Consider the following 25685-nt stretch of genomic DNA (forward strand, 5'->3'; position numbering starts at 1 on the left):
CACATCGATGATATCGATGTTTGGCACATTGATGTTTTCAAAATATCGGCTTATCGATGTTTGGCGCATTATACAAAACTGATCGGGGCTTTGGATTCCGGATCCATGATCGAGGACAGCTGTGGAGATGCACCCTGGAAATCGTCCAAGGGCTCTATTTGCTTGCTTTCCGTTTCAAGAAACATATGTAAATTGTAAGTCTGAAAACATTTAATTTTTTCACTATAAATATTATATTATATTATATTATATTAAAATTTATGTCAAAACATGAATAATATTGGTTGACCTGTTGACTTTGTTTATGTTTTGACGAGCCACAGCTGTTCAGATCAGCTGTTATCGGATAATGGATGTGCTCTGTGGGGATCGGAGTCTTACATTTATCATAAATCTTAACTGTTCTCCACGGATGGACTGTGTGGGAAGTGGGTATACGTCCGCCATCCAAATTTGACGGACTTTGACGAACATATGTATTTATGCGTTAGCTGGGAGCTTTTTTTCGGTGCAACTCATAACTGTTTCCAACCTCAAGAGCATGTATGTTTTAGTCGTCATATGGCAAACGTAATTGTTTACATAATACATAGAGCTGCCAACTTCACAATATATTATTAGGCATCCACTGTGAAGCCGATTAATTTTCTTGTTTGAGTGAATCCGTGCCATTTACCGCTAGTTTGTATCGATTATCGATTTTCAAAATTCACACGAGCGGCAGAAATAACTGCAAAACGAAAGTTTTGCATAAAAATAAACAATTTAATTGCTGCATATTTCTGTCGATGTCGGTGTGTATACGCATCAATTCGTTATGAACTTGGGGCACAGGCACAGGCACACACACGGCCGGAGAATTATTTACTGCAGTGTAAATAAACAAGGCGTCCCAGCCGTATTGTTTTTGGGTTCGAATACACTTAACAACAAATGCTCGCTCGGCCGCAGAAATGCCCGAAGTCCGAAAGTCCGAGGAGATGGGACCACCATTATAACCATTTCGCTACTCACTCGATCCCTGATCGCTGGCCGGGCGCGATCTCCATTCCAAAATTCCAAGTGTGAGCTTTCCGTTTGAATTCGCTCGATCGATCGTTTGCGGCCCATTAAAACCGAACTAGTCCGTAAGCCATTTATTCCGCCGCACAGTATAGTAGTTTCCCATGGCCACCCCCATTTCTCATACCCCACGGCGCCAGCCGGAGCCCAAATTCCCGGTAGCAATGCCGCGTAGAGCGAGTACGGTTAGCACCAATCCGGCAGTGCCCAAATCACCGGACGGACTCACCGCCTTGGTGGGCAGGAAAAGCATCACGTCCATGTCGGACGAGGAGATAATCCAGGAAAACCTCAACGAGATCCTCGACCTCAAGTCGCGCGTAAGTTTTGGGGATAGGGTTTTGGAAACCGGACTAGTCTAGCTATGTTAGATGTTTTTATTATAATGTTTTTATTTCTTGTGTAGGAACAATAAAATTTAAAAAGTTTCTTTACATTTTTTGCTCCTTTAATTATTACTTTTTTTGACCTACAATGAAATTCTTTAAAAACGATAAAAAGAGATGTAAAAATGCTTTTCATACGGTATAAATTCTCAAGGCTGTCACCAACATATGTTAATTAAAGCTCTTAAATTCTAAGAAATGGTCAAAATAATGTATCTTTTTTACTCACAAAGAAACTACATTTTGCTAATATTGCCAAACACTGAAACTAACAGATACAAGTTTTCACCCTAATTTAAAGATACTTTTGAGTAGTCTCGATGTATTTGTAAAGCAACTAGAATAGGGTTTCGGTATTTATATGCGGATATAATACAGTCGAAAACGCCATCTGCTGGATAATTTAAGAAACCTAGATGAATGAATTTTTATTTTGAAATTGGTTATAAGGATACTCATCTACAGTGCTTCTTCTTGTTAAATATAATGTGGATTTAATTAACCGGGCTCTTTATAAAGATATCTAATGTGATACTGAATCGGATAGTGTTTTTTTTGGTGAAAATCCCAGACTAAACTTTCTCAATGTGATCATTGAGCATATGGACATAGTCTCAGTGATTTTTTTTCTGTGTCTGTGATTCATCGGAAACACCTTGATTTACGAGCACGTCAGTACGGATAATTTGGACTCCCAGATTTGCAGAGATTTGCAGCCGTCTCTCAAAGTTTGTACGACGCCATCGTTTTGTGGCGCCGTCATTACCAGCAAATCGCAAATGTGTCAGACATAAAACCCAAAATGTTGCCATAGTTTTGCTTTAGATCTTTTCCACATACAGTGAATATCGGAAATGAATTATATTTTAAAGTTAATTTAGCCTCATTAAATTTTTTTATGGTCGATTTTTTAAAGTGAAGCTTTAAACAGCCAAAGTTCATACGTTTCCTTTGTTTTAAATGTACTATAAAGACGAGAAATTTTATAAAGTTATTTTAAATAAAATATTTTTGAAATAAGTAATTTTATCTGAACGTCTAATAACATCTGCGACAAACACCAGAATTTTAATCTGATATTTATAAAATTCCAAGTGCCGAAAAAACGGAAAGATTTTTGTTAAAAAAACTCCAAAACTTACCAATAACAAATAGTTAATTAAATCAACAAAAAAGCTTGGTTCTGGTCAAGTCCATATAGCGATCAGATAAACGAAATAAGAACATCTCCCAGATACACACAATTTCGAGGCGTATGTGTATCACGCCATTTTATGAAGTGTAAGACAATCAAACTTATATTAGGTTTTCTTTTTGGAATTCCTGTGTGCAATTAAAATAAATTTAATGGTCAGGAAGGGAATTTTAAACAATGTTGGACTGGCAAAATGTTTGGGACCAAGGTCTTTGGTGAAAATTGTTTTTTTTTTAATGAGAGCTATAATATTGGTTGCCAAACGGGCTTGCATCGTATGCGGCTCACTAACTGACCAGAATTTGTAATAACCAATAAATTTGTAATGTAATTTTTGTCTTACTAGTAACCACTGTGGAGTGTGTAGTGCGTTGCTTGTCTATTGTTTTTCTCTTGTGTATAAGCGCCTATATGCATGGAACGTGGGAATTGTAAACAATGGTTTTATGGCATCACTCACAAAAACAGAAGGAGAGGGATACCAATAGCCCTGAAAATTGTGCGACTGCATCCAGGAAAAATCATTCAATTAGGTGGCCCAATTTCTCATTTTCGTTGTCCATTTGCAGGAGGAACGAAAAGCCAACGGACGGCTCGTGGCCGTCATCGTCTGCTTCCTAGGTACGTAATGGCATATACAAAAGTCAAACTTTTCCAACAACCATCATCTTGCACGTATTCCAAATGGGTTACAAAATATATAAATATGTTTTCATAATTGGTATCGACTTACAAATTTGTTTTATAAGTCATTTTTCAATTTAGAATAACGTTAAATTGATTTGAAAGGGTTTTAAAATATACTTCAAAGATAGCAATGATTTAACATAGCAGTTATGCTAAGCCTTAGTTTTCGTAATTAAACACAAATCATACCATTTGTAAACAAATTTAAAAATAATTTATAAACAGTATTAAAATATAAGCGAAAATTACTTCAAAGAGTTTAGGAATTCCTGAATTGGTTTTACAGAAATGTACAAGCCCTACATCCTTACAAATTCCAACCGATTTTGGTTGGAAGAGATTTCAGTGCCATATAAGCATATAGAAGCATATCCTTATATATCGGTCACTCCGAATTTCCGACCTTTTCATTGGTGACACAGAAATCCCTGGTTTTGGAATGTAAATATGATGGTCTAACAGTTCTAACAATTCCATTCGAATTTTAATCGAATACATTTCTGTGTCATCAGTTTTTTTACCTACTAACGATTGAATGAATTGGAATTGGAATGACTAACCAAATTTTTTTCAAATGACCAAGAAATCTCTTTCAACCAAATTCCGACCCACGCATTCGGTGTAAATATGTAAATGATGTTCTATATAACACCTTATATAAAGTGTAATAATTTTCGAAAAAACCAAAACCCCTGTGCCGAAAGTGGTTGGTGTGGGCGAAGTGCGACTGTAAATCCCGAACCCATGTGTATTTAATCCACATCCATGGACACCAATTTGCAGTGCTCTTCCTGGCCGTTTACCACGCCTGCGTGCGGAAGTCGGAGAACTCGCTGGCGGGCGTCCTTGTTCCGGCGGGCATCATGCTCTCCTACGGCGCCTGGGTGGTCGTCCTGGCCAAGCGGGACAAGCACCGGCGGGCCATGTTTGTAGGACCAACCCCCAATGAGCCAACTGCTGGCCGAGTTCACTCAGAGATGCTCTTCCATTTTGCAGGAGCGGCACATCGAGGAGGTGGCCCAGAAGAACAAAATCGAGCTGGAGCAGAAGCACGCTCGCCACGCCAAGCATTCACCATCGCATCCGCATTCGCATCCCCATCCTGGACACTCCGGCACTGATTCCACGGGCAGCGCATCGAGCACACTGCACTACGTGAACGAGCTGCTTCCAAATGGGGAGCATCGCAAGAAGCAGCGACGCCACCGCCACAAGGAGCGACCCGCAGGAGATCGGGAGGATCATCATCATCATCCCCATCACCACCATCCGGAGATCGGAGTGCATCGTGGACCACCCAAGAGGCCCAGTTTCCGGCAGAAGCTCTTCGGCCAGACCATAGCCCATGTGAAGCTGGTGGAGGCCCAGAGCGACAGTACGGATTCCGCGGGCGGACCGGGTCCGGGTAGTAGTACGTGTCCGAGTTCGAGCACCACCAATACCAATACCAATACCAATACCAATACCAATACCAATCCCGGCGAGAAGCGAGTGAGAGCGGAGCAATAGATCTGGGGGCTCATATCTGGGGTCGTAGGAGGGCTGCCCTCCCCATTGTACCGCGTAAATAAATGTATTATAAAAAATATAAACAGGAAATTCGCCTTTATAAATAGACGGCAATCAAAGGAAGGAAATGATCCGATCCGATCTCCGTATCGAAATCAATGCTAAATACGTGAGAATTGTATTGTGCGAACAGTGCTGTCTATCTGGCTTTTGGCCGCTGCCGCTAGTTACCCATTTAAAAGAGAAATAATTTTTTTTTTTTTATTTTGTTGAGTTTGTCAAGAAGCTTACAAACACACATTTTTTTTTTAAATATACATTAAAACACTGATCTCAAAAATGGTTTCAATATACATTGTCTAGTTTAGAATTTGAAAACAAACACATTTAACAAAAATCGTAGTTAAACTCTAAAACTTTTTTAATGGGTACAACATTTTAGAAAACTTTTTATCATCGCCAGTGTCGAAGCTTTGTCAATTATTTGATAGCATATTTTATATAACAACCTGTACGAAAACATTTCGGTTATTTGTTTAAATCACCTTCTATAGTATATTATGCATTTCCATTGTTTGTCCGAATTTAATGGCGTCATATATAGCGATCAGCACTATCCCTAGATGTTTCTGTGCTCGTGTGCGTGCCCTGAGACACGGAGTGGGCGTGGGCGCTAATTCCGGGCACATTGTTTTCGGTCATTGGTAATTGTTATTACAGTTTAATAGCTTACATGTGGTGGGCCACACTCTGCCGCTGGCTGCCCCCGGTTCTACGGAATTCCCCCAGAGCCAGAAGCACTTGATTGTTTACGCGAAGATCAGTGCCGCCATCTATGAACTGGAAAAAAACATAAAAGAGACTAAATTTATGGATTAACATTTTCCATTCCATGGCAGGGTATACAGTTATGCGCAAAAAATCCAGATTTTCGATTCTTCGGGCTGTGCATATTGTTCAATTAATGTGGTTTTAAAGTTACGGGATACTTTTCGATAGCCATGGTTTTGTTTATTTTTAAATTAAATTTATTTTTTTTGCTTGATTTTCGATTCTTTTGCATTTTTACATTAGCTTCGAGAGGGAAGAATGTTCAATTATCACTTTTCCGGTAGTTTTAAAACCAAATATTGAGATGAGAAATTAAGTAGTTTTGAAATTAACTTTTTAAAGTTAGGCACAAAAGTGAATATTACAAGGTACATAACTGAGTTTATAGTTTTATATTTATTGTATTTTAATACTCAATTTGTTAGCTGCAACATATGATTGGTATAGATGCTCATTTGAAGTAAAGCCATATCCCTTATAAGTTAAAATTTACTTAGGTAAGGTAAAAGGTAAGAAAATAGTGTACCTCGGTACGTACCTAGGTACAAGTATCTATGAACACCCCAACACTTTATATACTTTGTGTATTCTTTAAACGACTGAATCCACCATCTCTTTCAAAGATAGTCCATAAGGTTTTGCCGTGGATGTTGGATGGCGGATGGTAGATGGTGGATCTGTGGGAACACCAGTCCACCATCAATAAAAAGTCCCAGCCGTTTCGCTTGGTTGAGCTTTGTGGGACTGTTTATAAACAAAAACTGGTTTCATACAAGGGAAAGGTGATTTTATCCTGCTAAGGATAACATATGAATAATAAATTTGAATTTAAAACTAATATAACTTTTTTTTTATTGTTAATATTACAAAATTGTAAGTTGAATAGTTGCACTATATCCCTGCTATATTAAAATTCCCTGTTTATTTGCGTTAATATGTGCACGTTTTAACAAACAACTTAAGCTATTTTTAACAAATCAAAACTTAAAACAGCTGTTCAGACGCAGAGAAGCACGTCTGTCAAGTATAAACGGCAATTCTGCGTCATTGCATCTTGTCCGATATCGGCAGACAACGTACGTAAGTGTAACTATGCTATTACAATTAAATTAGTAATGGGCGTATTCACCAGAACAACATGACCACTGATCACTAACGCTGAACGGGTATGATCACTGATCATGATGCAAAAATTCTTCCATCATGATCAGCAAAAAAGGAGCGTAGAAATGGTACGCTACCTCTTTTTGGTACATTATACTTATCTGCTAGCCTATATCGATGGTATAAATATCGATAGGAAAACACAGAAAAACCAAAGTCTTAACAAGACACAAAAAAACAAATACAAAAAGCCAAAATTAATAATTTAATGCGTAATGTATTATAAGCGTTCAGCAGAACAAACTTAAGGTTGTTCTGCTGTAAACGCCAATTGAAAACGCATGAATATCAATGTTCCCACTGTCATGTGTGTTTAGTGATTCTGTTTTAGCGCATAAGAGTTCTGAAGGAACGCCTGTGGTACCTAAATATTTAGAAAAATTTAGTAATTTTGTAGAAAATGCTTTAAAAATTGTAAACGTCAGAATTGATATCTAATAAATTAAATAATTTATATTTCTTTATTTCTTTATATTACTTTTGAACACTTCAAAAACGTACTTTGCACACTTAAAAACGTACTTTTAAAAACATTAAAACACAAATACAGTGTAAGAATCAAATTATGTTAATAGGATCTTTAAAATGATTGGCTGTATATAAACATACAAATGCATAAGACAGTGTACAATTCGCAGTAAGTTGCTTGAATCCGATTTAAATTAGTTAAAGCTGTTGTGACTATTTGGTCCTCTAGTTGGCGTTTCGACGACTTGACTTAACTGTTTTCCAAGTATAACAAAATATCCATTGTTTTTATAATGCAAAGCAGCAAGTCTGTACCAGTGCGAACGATCTGTTCCGACGAAACCGGCTGAACACCCCTACCTATCATACCGATATCGATGACCCGATAGGCGGCTACCTGGAACACCTCGCTTGGCGTCGCACCGCGTCCGCATTTGAATTAAACGACGCGCCGAAAAAAGGTGTTTGCCTCCGTCCTGTTTTTTTTTCCTTTCCGTGCTTTCGTCGTGAAGTAAGTGTCTAAATTTGTGATAGTGTAGTGTCAGTTGAAGTCGGAAATTCGTGCCTTACACTTTCAGCTAGATCCCGTTTGTTTTGATTGTACAGCAGTGTTTTTTTTGTTCGGTAAAAGTCCCGTTGTTCGCCCTTTGGTTTTTTTGCATCCATATTTTGGCATACATTTTTGCACCGATTATTTGCACGCTGCTAAATCATGGACTATCGCAGCTGGCGGAAAGTCCTGCTCCAATGGGTAAGTGAATGGATGTCGCATGCCGGGTGTCCCAGTTCATTTACTAAGCGATCCTCCGGCAGGTGAGCGAATGCCAGTTCATAGAGGCCAACTACATCACACTGGAGCAGACGGACATTGAGGCCTTCTTCGCGGTCTACGTGCAAAGGGCGCAGGCGGAGGCAGTGGTGCAGAAGGCGCTGCAGGCGGCGCAGAAGGTTCAGCGCAAGAAACATCGCTCTCCCTTGCAGGCATTCATTAGAGGTAAGCGATTCCAGAGGTAGAATCGTCCAAATTCCTGCGTTCTCGTTAAGCATACCCCGTACTGAATTGAATTTTTCTATATGTCAAAGTTTTGGTATTAGAGAGTTACAAAAAAATAGCCAGAACTGCATATAATAGTTAAATTTAAATTCAAGATAAATTATTTCGTTTATTTTTATTCCGTGACATAAAGCAGAAAACAGATTTATAGTCAGCTTAGGAGTGCATTTTAAATTATATCAAAGTCCAAATAGTCAAAAAATAGATCATTCCAATATAAAAACCTTGTTAACTTCCTTTCCTTTTCATCTTAATCTATACAATCTGAACCCAAACTTTTGTATTTTGAAAATAGTATTTTAATGTTTAATGATTGTTGGTCTGCACAGTTAAGACGTTCCTTGAGTTGCTAAACGTATCCATTAACAAACCCACTGATATCTCCGTTGCAGAAATCTACCCAGAGTTCTGTGCCCATATAAGTGGACGTGGGCAGCTGGTGGAGTCTGACTACCTGTACGTGTACACACTGCTCCTGCACTATTCGTGCGTGAAGCAGCCCAGCGTGTTCTTCCACAGCATTTGCAAGAAGCTGCCGGAGTTGATGCAGACCTGCATTGCCGCCTTGTTAAATAGGACGGTGGAGCCGCAGCTGACGCGGGAGTTTCTACGGCAGACGATTGCCAACGTGGCTAGCGTTTACCGAATGGGCGTCCAAGACAGTCCGTGCCCTCCCAGCAGCTCCTCGAGCCCCAATCTGCACGTTGATGTCACACCGTCATCCTCATCCTCACCAGCTTCCCCTCAACCACAAAGCAGCACGCCGCGTATGCACCACCACCGCGACAGGCAGCGGGATTGCCTAGACCTCCAGATGTCTGTCAACGAGATGTCCGCTCCGTCGACCCCCAAGACGGAGCTCTTGGATCGTCGCACCCAGGAGCTGCGCGGTTTTCGCTCTCAGCTGGATATGGAGCGCTACGAGAAGAACCTGCTCGAGGAGCAGAATTTGGAGAAGGATGCTCTCATTAAAAGCCTGAAAAAATGTATGTTTAAGATACTTTTCAGAGTTTTCAAATACTACCGATCTGTACCAAACCCCACTTAAAATGTGTGACTTTTGTCATCCCAACAGAATAGTTATAGCCTTAGGAGTGATACGAGTTAATTATACACAGTTGAATTCCATATTTTCTTCCTCTTTCACATCACAGCATTGAAGTCGCTGGAGGCTAGAATGGCCAAAATGACGGAAGCCGCCCAAATTTCAGACGAAGACGAAGTCGTGCCCAACTGCGGACCAAATGAATTTGATCGCGTAGGTAGACTGGACCACCAGATGGTCACAGGTAGCGGGAGCCATAAACTAATAAAACTTTACCGAATTTCAGTTGAAACGAAGCCTCATGAAGGAGATCAGCCACAAGGATGAAATTATAGCCGAGACCAACGATAAGCTGCAGGATTTGCACAATGAAAAGTCCGATATGGCCGAAAAGGTAAGCTACCTGTCTGGTTGTAAAGACCTTAAACAATCTGAATATAAGTGAACAACTACGAACATATAAGTGTGCCTGCAACTGTACACCTATTTGAAGGATTTGAAATAGAGTTTCCAAGATTTTTGATCACTTTTCAAATCTCTAAATAGGCAATTTTTTTGTATTTTTTCCTAAACTCCACTAAAAATACAATTCAACAGGCACATTAACTCGATGCTTATGTCTAATTGAAAAGTGAAATCATCACTCTTTTACATAAGTTGAGCTTTAATAATAAATAAAAATTAACACCAGTATATGACTATACTCAGAGAAAAAATATGAAATCCAAAGAAATAACTCCGTTTAATCGGGAAAAGAAGTTGGTAATTAATTTATCAGAATGTAAAAAAAAAACAAGAAAGAAAGCAAACTTCGGCAAGCCGAAGTTCATATACCCTTGCAGCTATTGCAAGAATTAAATATTTTTGAACACATCAAAATAATGGTTTACTTGCGTATATGTTTAAAAACATTGAAACTATGATGATTTGCAAGCTCAATTATTAGATAGTTATTTTATATATTTTTATTATTTCTATGGGAGCTATATGATATAGTCGACCGATTTTTATGAAATTTAAACCGTAATTCTGAAATAATTAACCATTACCATTTGTCGAAGAACTTAAAAAAAAAATTAAAAAACAGCAAAGTTGTAATTTTTTTGTATTTTATTTCCGATTGTTCCTATGGGAACTATATGATATAGTCGTCCGATTTTGATGAAATTTAAATAATAAATAAAAAAAAAATTAAAAAACAGCAAAGTTTTAATTTTTTGTTGTATTTTTTTTAGATTGTTCCTGTGGGATATATATACTATATCATCCGATTTTGATGAAATTTAAAACGTAATTCTGAAATAATTAACCATTCCTTTCTGTCAAAGAAATACCCTCTGCAAGGGTATAAATATGAAGTATCATAAAGGTTTACTTAGCTTGTCTCTGATAATCATTTTTATAAATACAATTTCGAGTATATTATTAATTAAATCTATACTATTTATACTTGAACTACATGTGTGATGTCCGAATATGTACAAATTTGTAATTGATAATGTATTTATGTTTGCATAGCTCAAACAGTCGGCTGAACAACTGATGGTATGCATGGACCGCGTGAGGGAGCTTGAATTACGCCTGGAGGATCTCAGCCTAACCCTATCAAAGAAAGATTATACGATCAGTAGCCTGGAGCGCGACAAACAGGAGCTGGATCTGTGCCTTCAGGAGGCGCGCGAGGAGCTGCACAGCCGGCGCGAGGTGCTCAACTCATCTTCCGATCTGTTGACCTGTTCCTTGTCGCCGAACGTCACCCCGGAGAATCTGGCCAGCTCTGTGATCGACAAACAGCTGCGTGAGAAGGAGCACGAGAACATCCGACTGAGGGAAGAGCTCCAGAAGCAGAACGATTCGTTGCATCAGTTAACCGAATCTATGGCCAGCCTCCTTAGGAAGCATGAACCCGATCAGGATAATTCTGCAACCTTGATTACCAGCATAACTGATCTCGAGAGTGGACCCGTGAACGAGGTGGCCAAGAACTCTGATCTGCAAGAGAAGTGCGACAAGCAGGCCTCGAATCTCGATAAACTTCTGGACAAAAGTCAGACACTCGCCGAATGTCTGGAGAGCCAGCGCCAACAGCTTGCGGGGGCCAAGGCCAAGATTGCTGAGCTGGAGCAGGAGGCTGTGCAAACAAACCGTAACCATGCCAGCAAATTGTCCAGCATTCAACGGGAGTGCGAGGTGAAGCTGCTAGTGTTGCAGTCCGACCACAAAATGGTAATCCAAAGCCACGACGAGCTTAAAAAGAAGTTGCTCACGACGGAATTTAACCTGGCCAATATTAGGGTACAGCTGGCGGTGAAAGAACAGCAGGCGGACAGATTGAGTTCCGAAATCTTGGAGGTGCGCGTCAGTAAGGAGTCCCTCCAATGTGGCATTGACAAATTCGATGCACAGATCAAAGAAATCGCTAAAATTTTAGAGCAGGAGCAGCGCTGTGTGGAGTACTTGCGAGCCAAGTATGCCCAGTGTCGGAACCAGCTAATGTCTAGCAATGCGGACATGGGTCTGCTATCCTGCCAGCTGGGCTCGCCCGACTGGCAGAGCACGCTTCAACGCATCGACGAGCTTTGCGAGATGAAGGAGCAGCACGAAGCCCTCAAACTTGAGCACGAGCAGAAGGTAAGCGAGGCAACGGAGCTGCGGATTCGTCTAGAGCAGAGCGAGGAGCAGCACGAAGCCCTCAAGCTTGAGCACGAGCAGCAGGTGAGCGAGGCAACGGAGCTGCGGATTCGTCTGGAGCAGAGCGAGGAGCACCACGAAGCCCTCAAGCTTGAGCACGAGCAGAAAGTGTGCGAGGCAACGGAGCTGCGGATTCGTCTGGAGCAGAGCGAGGAGCAGTACAAAGCCCACAAGGTTGAGCACGAGCAGAAGGTAAGCGAGGCAACGGAGCTGCGGATTCGTCTGGAGCAGAGCGAGGAGCAGCACGAAGCCCTCAAGCTTGAGCACGAGCAGCAGGTGAGCGAGGCAACGGAGCTGCGGATTCGTCTGGAGCAGAGCGAGGAGCACCACGAAGCCCTCAAGCTTGAGCACGAGCAGCAGGTGAGCGAGGCAACGGAGCTGCGGAACCGTCTGGAGCAGAGCGAGGAGCACCACGAAGCCCTCAAGCTTGAGCACGAGCAGAAAGTGCGCGAGGCAACGGAGCTGCGGATTCGTCTGGAGCAGAGCGAGGAGCACCACGAAGCCCTCAAGCTTGAGCACGAGCAGCAGGTGAGCGAGGCAACGGAGCTGCGGATTCGTCTGGAGCAGAGCGAGGAGCACCACGAAGCCCTCAAGCTTGAGCACGAGCAGAAGGTGAGCGAGGCAATGGAGCTGCGGAACCGTCTGGAGCAGAGCGAGAAGCAGCATGAGCAGCAGGTGAAGGAGCTGAACACGATCAAAGAAAACGAGATGAGTTAAGCAAGCACATTGTGGAGTTCACTGAGCAAATCGAGTCCAGAATACGTCAGCATGAGGCGCAGCATAAGAATCTGCTTGAGCAGCAACGCATATCTCAGCAGGAGAAGGAGCAACTGCTCGAGCAGCAGCGTAAACTTGAGCAGGAGAAGGAGCAATTGCTCGAGCAGCAGCGTAAGCTTGAGCATGAGAAGGAGCAACTGCTCGAGCAGCAGTGCAAATTTCAGCAGGAGACGGATAGTTTCCTGGAGCGCATCACGGGTCTCTTAAATGAAGGCTACCCCGAAATCTTCTCGCTTTTGGCGGAGGGAAATAGCAATCGCTTCCAAGAGGTTGAGTCGTGGCTTGAGGTGATACTCGAGCAGCAAAAGAAAACAAACGACAGTCTTGATGCGACAGTGAAAAATCTGCTGGATGACCTGGCCGTTGTAAAGCAGGAGCATGCAGCTGTCATCAGCGAGAGCCGGCAACGGGCTTTCAGAGCCAGCCGTGAGGAAGAGAAGCGAAATGGTTTCATCGCCTCCCTGGAGCTCACTGCCGACAAGCTGAGCACTGCACTCCATCAAAAAGATGCCCAGATTGCCAGCAGCAGGCAGCAGGTGGCCCAACTGCAGCAGAATCTTGAGGAGGAGCGAAGCAATTTGGAGGAGGCGACCGGCCAGCTGGTAAGGGCTCAGGAGCAGCTGAAATGCCACAGATTGGATGCCATCAAGATGGCAGCCGCCCTCAAAGCGCGTCTTCACAAAGCACATCCAGGCTCCAGCCCTCTGAAAGGCGTCAATGAATGCAGTTTTGAGGAGCTTCGACAGCATGTACACCAGTTTCTGAGCATGTACGATGAGGTGGATGCCAGTCGCCAGAGCCTGGAGCTAAAGTACAGTAGGGCCACTTCCTTGGCCGATCACCTCAAAGAGTCCAAGCTGCATCTAGAGCAGCAAGTGGCTCAACTGCAGAACCAGATGTATGGCAGCGGTCAGGACAGTCCCATGATTAAGCAACTTAAGGACACCATCGCCAACCTTGAGCTGGTGAACCAAAAGCTGAGCTCGGACCATGTTGAGCTGCTTAACCGCCAAATGGACATGGAAACACTAAAAGCTAACCTGATGTCCGAGTCCCAAAAAGTTGAAGAAAAACTGCAGAAGCAACTGAAGGCAGCAGAGGATGAGGTCTCAAACTTAGAGCTCAAGTATCAAGAGCAGATTGATGAATTGAAAGCCGAGATTGTTGAGCAGCGTTGCAAGAACCTCGAGAACGAGACGGCGGGGGAAAAGGAGGATGTCCCACAGTTAAGCAAGGAGCAGGACACCCTAATTGACATAGAAAAAGTGGAGTTGAAAGGTAAACTGGAGGAAAATGAGGCCAAGATCCTGAAATTGAAGGAGGAGCATGAACAAGTGCTGAAGTCCGCGAAAAAAGAGTACGAACAGCGTTACAAGGATCTCGAAACGCAACTAAAGGAGTCCTCGCAATTGGCCCTGAACGCCATTGCAAAGGAGTTGGAAGAGGTTCGCCTTCAGGAGCAGCAGCATCGCGAAATCATTGCCAGCCACGTAGACGTAATGGAAGATCTACATCAGTCCCAGCTCAAGGAGAAATCCCTCAGCCAGACCATTGAGACCTACAAGCAGTTGTTGACCGATATGTGTAATGAATTAAACGGGACTAAGGATGCGCGATTGGAGAGAGAAAAGGAGGTTGACAATCTGAAGGCGCATATAAAACAGATGGAAACGGAATACCAAGATAAGATTGAGCAGTTAAAGCAGTCTAAGACCCCGACGAAACAACAGAAGTTCCAAGGTAAACTGGAGGAAAATGAGGCCAAGATCCTGAAATTGAAGGAGGAGCATGAACAAGTGTTGAAGTCCTCGAAGGAAGAGTACCAACAGCGTTACAAGGATCTCGAAACTCAACTAAAGGAGTCCTCGCAATTGGCCCTGACCGCCATTGAAAAGGAGCTGGAAGAGGTTCGCCTTCAGGAGCAGCAGCATCGCGAAATCATTGCCAGCCACGTAGACGTAATGGAAGATCTACATCAGTCCCAGCTCAAGGAGAAATCCCTCAGCCAGACCATTGAGACCTACAAGCAGTTGTTGACCGATATGTGTAATGAATTAAACGGGACTAAGGATGCGCGATTGGAGAGAGAAAAGGAGGTTGACAATCTGAAGGCGCATATAAAACAGATGGAAACGGAATACCAAGATAAGATTGAGCAGTTAAAGCAGTCTAAGACCCCGACGAAACAACAGAAGTTCCAAGGTAAACTGGAGGAAAATGAAGCCAAGATCCTGAAATTAAAGGAGGAGCATGAACAAGTGTTGAAGTCCTCGAAGAAAGAGTACGAACAGCGTTACAAGGATCTCGAAACAAAGCTAAATGAGTCTTCGCAATTGGCCCTAAACGCCATTGCAAAGGAGCTGGAAGAGGTTCGCCTTCAGGAGCAGCAGCATCGCGAAATCATTGCCAGTCACGTAAACGTAATGGAAGATCTACAACAGTCCCAGCTCAAGGAGAAATCCCTCAGTCAGAGCATTGAGACGTACAAGCACATATTGACCGAGACGTGTAATGAATTAAACTGGTCTAACGATGCGCGATTGGAGAGAGAAAAGGAGGTTGACAATCTGAAGGCTCATATAAAACAGATGGAAACGGAATATAAAGATAAGATTGAGCAGTTAAAGCTGTCCAAGACCCCGACGAAACATCAGATGTTCCAAGGAAAACTGGGGGCAAATGAAGCCAAGTTCCTGGAATCGAAGGAGAAGCATGAACAGCGTTACAAGGATCTCGAAACTCAACTAAAGGAGTCCTCGCAATTGGCCCTGAACGCCATTGCAAAGGAGCTGGAAGAGGTTCGCCTTCAGGAGCAGCAGCATCGCGAAACTATTGCCAGCCACGTAAACGTAATGGAAGAACTACATCAGTCCCAGCTCACGGAGAAATCCCTCCGCGAGACCATTGAGAACTACAAGCAGTTGTTGACCGAGACGTGTAATGAATTGAACGGGTCTAAGGATGCACGATTGGAGAGAGAAAAGGAGGTTGACAATCTGAAGGCACATATAAAACAGATGGAAACGGAATACCAAGATAAGATTGAGCAGTTAAAGCTGTCTAAGACCCCGACGGAACAACAGAAGCTTATTGACAACTCCGCGGAAGAGTTGCTCAGTCTACGGACTCAGCTTCAGGATGGACAGGAAGAGCTGTCCAATGCCAATGATTTCCAGGTGGAGCAGCAGATGGCAGAAGTTGAGACGCATAGGCTGCAGGCTAAGCTTCAGGAAGAGCATAAGCTTACGGATCAACTCAAAGCCCAGCTAGAAGAGAAACAAAAGGAGCTGCGCTCTGCAGAAGTTGAGATGCACAGTCTGCAGGCTAAGCTTGAGGAAGAGCATAAGCTTACGGATCAACTCAAAGCCCAGCTAGATGAGAAACAGAAGGAGCTGCGCTCTGCAGAAGTTGAGTTGCATAGCCTGCAGGCTAAGCTTCAAGAAGAGGTTCGCCTCCAGGAGCAGCAGCATCGCGAGACCATTGGCAGCCACGTAGACGTAATGGAAGATCTACATCAGTCCCAGCTCAAGGAGAAATCCCTCCGCCAGACCATTGAGACCCACAAGCAGTTATTGACCGAGACGTGTAATGAATTGAACTTGTCTAACGATGCGCGATTGGAGAGAGAAAAGGAAATTGACAGTCTGAAGGCTCATATAAAACAGATGGAAACGGAATACAAAGATAAGATTGAGCAGTTAAAGCTGTCTAAGACCCCGACGGAACAACAGAAGCTAATTGACAACTCCGCGGAAGAGTTGCTCAGTCTACGGACTCAGCTTCAGGATGGACAGGAAAAGCTGTCCAATGCCAATGATTTCCAGGTGGAGCAGCAGATGGCAGAAGTTGAGACGCATAGGCTGCAGGCTAAGCTTCAGGAAGAGCATAAGCTTACGGATCAACTCAAAGCCCAGCTAAGAAGAGAAACAGAAGGAGCTGCGCTCTGCAGAAGTTGAGATGCACAGTCTGCAGGCTAAGCTTGAGGAAGAGCATAAGCTTACGGATCTACTCAAAGCCGAGCTGGATGAGCAACGGAATGAGCTGCGCTCGGCAAGGGTTCAACTGCAAAGCGATGCAAGTCGCACGGAGCAGATGCTCAATGGGCAGGCCGAGGAGCTGGCTCGAGCAAAGGCGGCTCTCGAGTCACAGGCCGCCGAAGTCTCGGCTAAATTGGAGGCCGAGAGGAAGTCTGCGCAGCGGGAGATCTATCTAGTCAAGGAGCGAATGACAAAGGCAGAGCGCGAGCACAAGGTACAACTGGCCACCCTCGAGGACGATCTGTCAACGTTGTCGGAGCGCCAAACTCAGACGGAAGCAGACCGTGCCATCGCCCATGAGCGGATTATCGAGCTGGAGAATAAACGCTTAATAATGGAGAAGGATATCAGCATGCTGAACGAGCAGCTCGCAGAATTCGACAAGTTGTCGACCCGCTTGAACAGTGAAATTGCCCAGCAAAAGAAACAGCTAGCAGATCGGAATGCCCAGGTGAAGAGTTTGGAGTATCGCCTGCACGTGGAAGCTGATATGCTCACTGAGGCCCAGGAGAGGCTGGCCAAGGTCACCGCCAGACTTGCCGAAGTCGAGCAGGCCAACCAGATGTCCGCCTCCCAGCAGGCGGAGTTGCAGCAACGTCTGGAGGCGGAGATGGCAGACCGTGAACAGGACCGACAAGAGCTGGTGGAGATCACCAACCAGCTAGCCGATGTTCAGCAGCAACTGGACGGCACACGGCTCGTCCAAGAGGCCCAGCACCTCAAATTCGTGGAGAGGACGCGCGAGAGTGCAGAGCCGGCGGAAGTCACTAGCTTTAAGCGCTGCCTGATGAAACTCGAAGAGCACCTGGCCAAAAGTAACCAGAAGCTGGACGAGATGCGTGCCGCCAATGAAAGTCAGATGACACAACACGGTCCGAGTGATCTCGGCGCCACCTACAGCAAGTCGGATGTGGCCGAATCGGATGCCAATAAGGAGGATGCGGTGCTCAGAAACAACCAGCTGGCGCTGGACTGCCAGATCCTGCAGGCCAAGTACCGCGATGCCAAGGACGAGATCCAGCGCTGCGAGCAGAAGATGAAGGACCAGCGTCTGGAGATGGAGGGCAAGCTGGACAAGATGAAGACCAAGATGGTAAGTCGAAGCGAGCCATCGGGTTCAGTGAAGGTGGCATGGTCGCGCTGGTCGAGATGTCTCCGTTCCGCACTCGGTTGCCTCATCCATCACTTGTGTTTGGTGTCGACTATCTTACGCTTGTCCGATCCCAAAGGAAGAAACTGATCCGATGCCAGGACCATGCCATCTTTGATTTGCCGCCTTTGCATGTGCATGTGCTTTTTGTGTTCATGTCGTTCTGTTGCGTACATAACTTGGCCCTAAACTAGGGGTAGATGTTGATGTTGTTTGTGGTGGCGTTTATCCATGTGTATGTGCCGTGTATGTGCTGCTTTTTCAGGTCTGCCATATAAACTTACAATTTATCCAATGATAAGACGTAGGCGTCGACAAGACACCTAGTTAGGTAATTCCGATAATACCGGTACTTTTATAGATACAATTAAATGTCTTCAGGGGCCTTTTTTTTTGTAAAGAAAAAAAAGAAAGGATATATTTTTAAAAAGTGTCAGACTGGTATAGCACCTAAATGCGTATGTTACGTATTATATATTTGCGATATAGATATGGCCATCTGTCTGTCAGTATTGTTGAAAATATAATATATATATATATATATATATATATATCAAAAAAGGTAGATCTAGTTCAGCTAGTTTAGCTGAGTTTAACTAGTTTATGCCCCCAAAACAAGATAATTCTGTACTACCTATGGCATTAAATGCTTTTATCTTAATACAAACTTTGGTTTTTTAATCAGATCTTTTTAAAGCACCCACATACAACAATTGTATATTGATGGGATAAATAATTCGAAGAACAATTAACAAAACTGCTGGTCACCAGAAAGTATTAAAAATCAGAATTAAAATGAAAGTCCACAAATGCTGCGCTGCTTGCATATTAGCTTTCGCAATTACGGGCGCCTTAGTAGATTTATTTAATTCAATTGTCACATCATGGAATTAAAAATCACATTTATTTTTCCTTCCTCTCCATTCACTCCGCCAAAAACTCATCACCCATCTCACACAAAACCAACGCACATCCTCATACCATTTCCATTTCCATTCATTTCCTTTCCCATTTCCATTTCCATTTCCAATCCCCAAGTCCCAAGTTGCCCAGACGTCTCTATCTGTCACTCCGCATGGTATTGCCAGTATTGTGGAGGGCGGCACAGAAGGGCCATCAAATGCAACAGTAGCGACAACAGCAGCAGCAAAATCAGTAGCTCCTCTACCTAAACTACATACTATTCCTGCCAGGAGCAATCGGTGGTTTAGCACACGCACGGCGTTGTTTCTGGCCGCCACGCATGCGATTTTGATGGGTTTAATTCACATGATTCTGTACCATAACGACGTCGACCTCGAACTACAATCACGCAATCCCAGCCAGTTCTAGGCTGACCGCCACCCTATACCACCCTACCCTTGGTAGTTTTTGTTATTAATTGTTTACCAATTGTTAAGCGTACTTAGTAATATTAATAAATAATGAATTGCTATATGCACGTGCCTTGCCTGGCATCACACAAAAGTTGTTGTCCATTTTTTTTTGTTTGTTTGTTTGTTTGTTTTGTGCTGTCTCACTCTGCTGTCTTACTCACTTTCGTCCTTCGAAAAACACGTGCCGCCCATCCACACCCGCACCTACACCTACACCACCTGAACACCTGAACACCTGAACACTGCCATACTTCCTGCGCATTTGCATTCGTACCCGGATTTTGGACGCACCGCCCGTAGCGCTCCTTGTACACGGCGGAGGTGACCCGCATGAAGGAGAAGCAGGAGCGGGACGCAGCCAGCAGCGCAGCGGAGCTGGAGGCCCTCACAGCCCAGGTAAATATTGTTTTTTTTTTTTTTATTTTGTTTGTCAACCGATCGATGGCTACCCTGAATTCTATTCAAAACAAAACTAATCGCGGTGTTCCATAAACATATTTTACTTCTAACAAAGATTGTTCCTAAGGTCAAAATTTACCAATTACTCAGGTACTCAGAAAGATGTTAAAGATAGTTTTTCTTTTTGGTTGTTATTAAAGCGTAATTTGTTGCACTGCATGTATTACGCAAAAAAAAATTATTCTAAGGTATAAGTACATTTTGTTTTATGTATGCCAAGCTTATTTTGCAATAAAAACAAGATCAAGATATTTTACATTGTCTTAGGGTTTCAAGGAAAATAAAAAATTAAAATATACGATATTAAATCAATTAAAAAACAAATAAGAAAACACTAAATATTTTTGTTTAACTAGACATTTGTTAGAAAAAGTTTTTAACAACTTAACTTGTTTTAAAACTTAAAAAAATGTTCGCACAAACATTTTTACATATAATTTCTTACAACACAATTCTAATTTGAAATGCAAAAAAGGGTTTTAAAAGTCCTAAGTCATATTGATTTGCCTTAAAGATAGGCTTAGTTAGATATTATACGTTAGTAAAAAATTTAAGAAGTTGCTTTATTTATTTGTTTTTAATTTAAATAAAATCCAAGTCTGATTTGCACTGTTACAAAATTTAGGTTTTCTTAACAATCCTGTTAAGTATATTTACGTAAGAATTTGTACGCGCAAATTCAAGGAAATGAGTCGAAAGCAGCCTTTCCTATTCGGAGTTTTTTATCTCTAACAAATATAAATATCCCTTCCTTAACAGAATGCCAAATACGAGGAGCACACACGCAAGCTGTCCAACCAGATTGTCCGCCTTAACGAGAAGATCCTGGAGCAGCAGAAGCAGCACGCGATTATCAGCACCAAGCTGCGCCATCTGCAGATGCAGCCCGTCAGCGAGCCACCAAAGCCATCCACCGCGACGACGATTACGGTTTCGTCCACGTCCAGCTCATCGGCGGCTAACGAGGACTGGCAGCCCTTCAAGCGGCCCAGTGCTCCCTCCTCCAATCTGGCCATGGAAGACGAAGAGGGTGAGGTCTTCAACAATACTTACCTGACGGATCTGAAATTGGGCCGTGTTCCCGACATGACGTGAGTGTGATCTAATTTTTTGGTTTCGATCTGTGTGCGCTTATCGTTTAAACGTATGCTTTTTTCCCATGATTTCGCAGGGCCGAGGAGCTGATTTATCGGAACTCGTTGCAGCCGCCGCACCTGAAGAGCACATATGCGGCCCAGTACGATCTGGGCAGCCAGGACGAAGATCTCAAAGTAAGCGTTAGCTGCACTCCGATCTCCGGCAGCAGAATAACCGAAAGGAGCATTATGACAAGGGACGGCACGGGCGGCACACCCCTGCAGACCCGCCAGGCAGCCATGAGGGCGAAGTGGGCCCGCATGACACGTCGGCAGTAGAGCAAACTTAATATTTAATTTTACCCAGAGACGACCGAGTGAGCTTTTGTCCACTGTAAAGTCCGAAATTTGGAGTGTCCGTTCTGTTCCGTTCTTTTCCGTTCTGTCCCCAAATTGCTGTGCTTGTTTTTGTGTCTTTTATGCGTGTCACAATAATCCAGTTGCTGTCCATGGACTAACATATCCTGCTTTCGTATATGAACTAGTTTAAATTGTATCCTCTTTTTTTTCTTTTGTTTTTGGCAGGACGGACCGCACAGTTTGGATGACAGCATGAGCGCCCTGCTGAGCTCTTCGAGTACTGGAACGCGCAAGAAGACGATGGGCACCCATTACAAGCGACCAGGGCCGCCCACACCGAGCAAGAACGGCGGACGACTGTCCTTTGGCAGCTCGGAGCCACCGCGGGAGATCCTGCGAGAGTTCGGCGACCACAATAACACCTCCAAGACGCCGGCGCGCTTCAAGTTTCTCACCCAGCGTTTCAGCGTTGGCAGCAGCACTCTGCCCCGGGACGAGGTAAGTCACAGAGCCACAGAGTTCGTGTCCAAGTGTTGAGTAGATTTGTGCCTTTCAATGTTTTGGTTTTGGTTTTGGCTTGGGTTGTGCCCACATGACACTGAACATAGGGTGGGTGGGCGCGGTTCTGTTTTCTGATACAAAAATTGTATCTTATGGTGGGATTTAAACTTCTTAGAGAAAATATTAGGTTGTATTTACCATATTAGTGATTGCCAGGCGCGGATCTGTGAAAAATATATTTTATAATAGAACTAAAAATTGAGTGTCTACAGAGACTGTTTCGAAGTTAGCAGTTAAGATGTTAAAAGCCTCAAAAAATTAGTATTATATATTATATTTAGTTATTTGTGTTTATCTGTGATAAATGTATTTCATGATGCGATTTTTGTAGAACCGAAAGGTAAAAAACTCTACTTTCTAAAAAATAATGACGTTGTTTCTTTTAGTTTGGCTAGATATCAATGTGCAAACAGGTATATATTTACACTAGAAATCAGGAGAACCATTAGATATAATAAAAATATATTTGATATCGATAGCAGAGAACATTTGGTGAATTTTCAATAATACGTTCAGTACGTTTAAAAAATTAGCTTTTAATTATTTCTGAAAAAGAAAAGTAAAGTAGGTTATAGATAGAATTTGGGGAGGAATTGAGACACATTTAAATATTACACATCCTCTTATTTTGAGGGACTAGAAAAAATTGGTTAGATGCAGGCCATCATAGCCCATTGCTTTGGTTCAGTGTCATGGGTAATTGGAAATGTAAAGTGTACCCTAGCTGCTTTGTCCTCGTCATCGTCATCGTCTTCGTCTTTGTCCATGTGTTGTCCTTTGTGTGGCTCCAGTGCAGCCGGCCACTGACCGAATACGCCTGGCCTTTCCCACAGCTGCCGCATCGCAAGCGGTCGAATCTACTGGCCGGGATACAGCGTCGCAAATTACGCCAGGCGGTGGGCTTGTTTTGCACCTCCACGCCCCGCAAGAGTCGCTCCTACTACGATCAGCAGCGTCTGATCCGCGCCAGCGATGCGGACACCTCTTCGGCAGATGCCGCCGCCACGGGGGAGGAGGAGGAGGAGCAGCAGAAGCAGCAGAAGCAGCAGGAGCAGCAGGAGGCGGAGATGGATGAAGGGAACCAGGAGGGCACTCCACATCTGTCCACGGCAGCACTGTTGGCCCTGACCAAGGGCAACACCCGCCGTCTTACCGGCCCATCTTCCAAACTGCGGAATGGCCGCGTTTCACTCTGCCTGCACGGCAACATTTTCGCCAAAAGCTCGAGGCCAGCTGTGCCTGGCAAGCGGATGCAGCAGCACCGGAGGCTGCGCCAGGAGCGGATGGGTCGCTTCGATCAGGCCCGTCACCTCGACCAAATACGTCTCTCCGTCAATCTCTCCTCCTATGCGGCTGACAGTTCCGAATCCTCCCCCCCAGACAATAACAACTACAGTCTGCACAATCGCAACGATGAGCATGCGGTGCCGCCCAGCCAGTTCCTAATGGGCCAAACTGTAGTGCTGGATAAGCGCAGGGAACCGCCCGTGTCCGCCACTTTCTGTGTGGATGCGGATGTGGATGTGGATGTGGATGTGGATGAGGTAGAGGTGCAGCACAGCGAGACGTGGCAGCTGCTGCAGCAGTTTGAGTCCGAAAATCTGGCCACAAGCTGGGCCTCGCAAGGTGGGCAGATGGAGGAGCCGTCGGAGGACGGGCGGTTCGAGCAGCTGTGCCAGGAGACAGAGTGCTCGGCGCCTTTTCAACTGCAGCCGCTTATCTACGAGCCAGTTGGTGGTGGAGAAGTACCGCCCCAGAACCGGCTGCAATTAGAAACCGCCTCGAGCAGCAACATCACCGGCGGAAGCTGCAGCACCACGGCCAACATGACCAGCACCTCATCGCGCCAATCCTGCACGGTTTACTCCTTTGGCAGTGTGCACATGCAGCCGATGCCGCACATCAATATCACCTATGTCCAGCCGACTGCCACGCAGCTGCCGCCCGGGTCGCCGCTCAACCGCTCGCTGTGGACACGGACCAGACGCCGACTGCGGCATCTGAGTTCCGGCCAGCGGATGATCGTGGGCTTGGCGCTGCTCCTCATCGTGGCACTGGGCTGCCAGCTGGCGGACTTGGTGGTGGTGGCGCTCACCACCGCATTCACTGTTTTGGGCCTGGTCCTACTCGCAATCTAAGTTTTTCGATCGCAAGCCAAAGCAATGGAAATCGCACAAATCTCATTTGCTTGTTAATTTGTTTGTGTAATCTAAATGTCTTGTTCATTTGCAGAACTCGCCGCCCAAAAGACGCCTCAGCAACATGTTTAAACGCAAGTAGGCGTTTCGCACTATTAGATACTAAAGTCTCAGCGGGAACTACTTATATTTATTACACATTTTCGGAAAAAAACAAACTGACCTCTCGAATACAGGTTTCAAAATTTCTAATCTTGATTTATTATTTACGTTATTTTGTATCTTATGTTCGAAAGGTAATTTTAGTTTCCAAAAATCAAAAACAAATAAGTTTAAAAATAAATTGTTATATGTATATATTCACGAAAATGCACAAACTTCGTGTATTTTTTTACGAAAAAGAAATGAACAATTCTTAATGTTAATTCCTTTGCATAAGCAGTCCGAAAAGTCTCTGCAACTACAAGAAACTATACCTTATTTCGGAAAAAAAATTAAACTCTCGACTACATGTATCAAATTTTTCTTAATTATTTAATTAATTATTTATGTTAAGCCGCTTTTTTTTTTTGATATTAATATAATTTAATCTTGTCAACGAGGCAAACATCAGATGAAAAATAAATTTATATATGTACATATTCACGAAAATGCATCCACTGTTTGGCTTTATTCAGTTATTATCTAAAGAAAAGGGTGTTCCGCCCATTGAGCGAAAGAAATGTGGATTTGTAGATAATTATTGAAATAATTATCATTTAATTGGGTGTGGGAATGAATGAAAAAGGCATGGTTTAATTTCCATCCCAATAAACTCTCACTGTAATTTGACTATTTTCTGGTTCAGCTAGCGTAACGATCGGCATTATTAAGTTTTCAGAGTGTTCTGGAAAATTCTTTTAACCCATTTAATTTAAAATATATTTAATTTCTGGGTATGTTAGATGCACTTAATTTCAATAACCTTTACATATATTTTTCTTTTAGAATTATTATTGTTATAAAATATGTTAGTTAACGTAGTATAAAAGGAGGACTTTTTAGGTTTGTACCTTAGAATGGTTCACTCGAATTTGTTTTAACCATTTTTGGTCAAATGGGTACATAAAATAATACATATATATATTTCCCTAAGAAATTTACATTTGTGACAGTTTAAAATTAATATTTGCATTAAAGAAAGTGTGAAAAAGGCCCGAATGTAAATACTTTGTAGTTGAATTACTGTAACGGAGATGAAGTTTTACAAATAAAAGTTAGTATTAGTATTTTCTGAGCCAAAAACCTTGCGATATTTTAACTACACTTAATTCCTGTTTTCATAAGAAGCGAGCCACAATTGTTATGATATATATGGCCGCTTAAGAGATTTTCAAGAAATTACATAATTTCGCATTTCATTTCATTTATTAAAAGGGAGACCGGGACTATTAAGTGATTGTCTTCAACGGGGGGCGTGAAAACGGCAGTAGCAGCGGCCAGAAAAAAAGAAGTTCAAGAAAACCTGCTCCGCACAAGGTGAGCTGGAGGCTCGCTCCATCGATCGGCTAACTTGACTTACCCACTGACTAACTGACTAACTGGCCAACTGGACAGCTGGTCAACTGGTCCACTGGCCTGACTCTGAGAAATCGGGGACTGTTGTGATGCAATGGCAAG

At 43.4% G+C, this 25685-nt stretch overlaps 3 protein-coding genes and 1 long non-coding RNA gene across 5 annotated transcripts in view; 3 read left to right on the forward strand and 1 right to left on the reverse strand.

The window, feature by feature from the left end:
- LOC128264786 (uncharacterized) overlaps positions 1–1742 on the forward strand; it is a 76178-nt gene extending 74436 nt beyond the window's left edge. Inside the window, exon 2 of the mRNA XM_053000451.1 lies at positions 1731–1742. The gene's annotated coding sequence lies outside the window, so the exon portion shown is untranslated. The remainder of the gene's footprint in view (positions 1–1730) is intronic.
- LOC128264787 (histidine-rich glycoprotein) lies at positions 112–5105 on the forward strand. 2 transcript variants are annotated; one of them, XM_053000453.1, is made up of 4 exons: positions 112–194; positions 3213–3264; positions 4114–4259; positions 4327–5105. In XM_053000453.1, exons 3-4 carry the CDS (start codon positions 4194–4196, stop codon positions 4837–4839), a joined length of 579 nt encoding a protein of 192 aa, XP_052856413.1. In that variant the 5' UTR covers positions 112–194; positions 3213–3264; positions 4114–4193; the 3' UTR covers positions 4840–5105. The 2 variants fall into 2 exon arrangements, with proteins under 2 accessions (XP_052856413.1, XP_052856412.1); XM_053000452.1 differs by lacking the exon at positions 112–194 and adding an exon at positions 817–1382 and having other exon boundaries at positions 4327–5103.
- A 174-nt stretch (positions 5106–5279) lies between these two features.
- Positions 5280–6260, reverse strand: LOC128264767 (uncharacterized). The gene is made up of 3 exons (XR_008268762.1): positions 6164–6260; positions 5573–5679; positions 5280–5512 (listed from the first exon to the last, which is right to left on the reverse strand). It is a non-coding gene; the product is annotated as an uncharacterized LOC128264767 (long non-coding RNA).
- A 1333-nt stretch (positions 6261–7593) lies between these two features.
- On the forward strand, positions 7594–24677 carry LOC128264747 (golgin subfamily A member 4). Its single transcript, XM_053000403.1, is given in 13 exon segments — positions 7594–8053; positions 8116–8296; positions 8749–9342; positions 9511–9614; positions 9688–9795; positions 10920–12788; positions 12791–16820; positions 16822–17999; positions 19733–19828; positions 20651–20982; positions 21063–21162; positions 21553–21825; positions 22722–24677. Coding segments are annotated over 13 exon segments (10209 nt in total). The 5' UTR covers positions 7594–8014; the 3' UTR covers positions 24027–24677.
- The last annotated feature ends 1008 nt before the right edge of the window (positions 24678–25685 follow it).

Source organism: Drosophila gunungcola, unplaced genomic scaffold (assembly GCF_025200985.1).
Source record: "Drosophila gunungcola strain Sukarami unplaced genomic scaffold, Dgunungcola_SK_2 000078F, whole genome shotgun sequence".
NCBI classification, from domain to species: Eukaryota; Metazoa; Arthropoda; class Insecta; order Diptera; family Drosophilidae; genus Drosophila; species Drosophila gunungcola.

Excerpts from the sequence above, each read along its gene's own strand:
- LOC128264787 (XM_053000452.1), top strand. The coding sequence starts at position 1,167 with ATGGCCACCCCCATTTCTCATACCCCACGGCGCCAGCCGGAGCCCAAA. Across the intron at positions 1,383-3,212 it reads TCCTCGACCTCAAGTCGCGC|GAGGAACGAAAAGCCAACGG; the intron begins GTAAGTTTTGGG and ends GTCCATTTGCAG. Across the intron at positions 4,260-4,326 it reads AGCACCGGCGGGCCATGTTT|GAGCGGCACATCGAGGAGGT; the intron begins GTAGGACCAACC and ends TCCATTTTGCAG.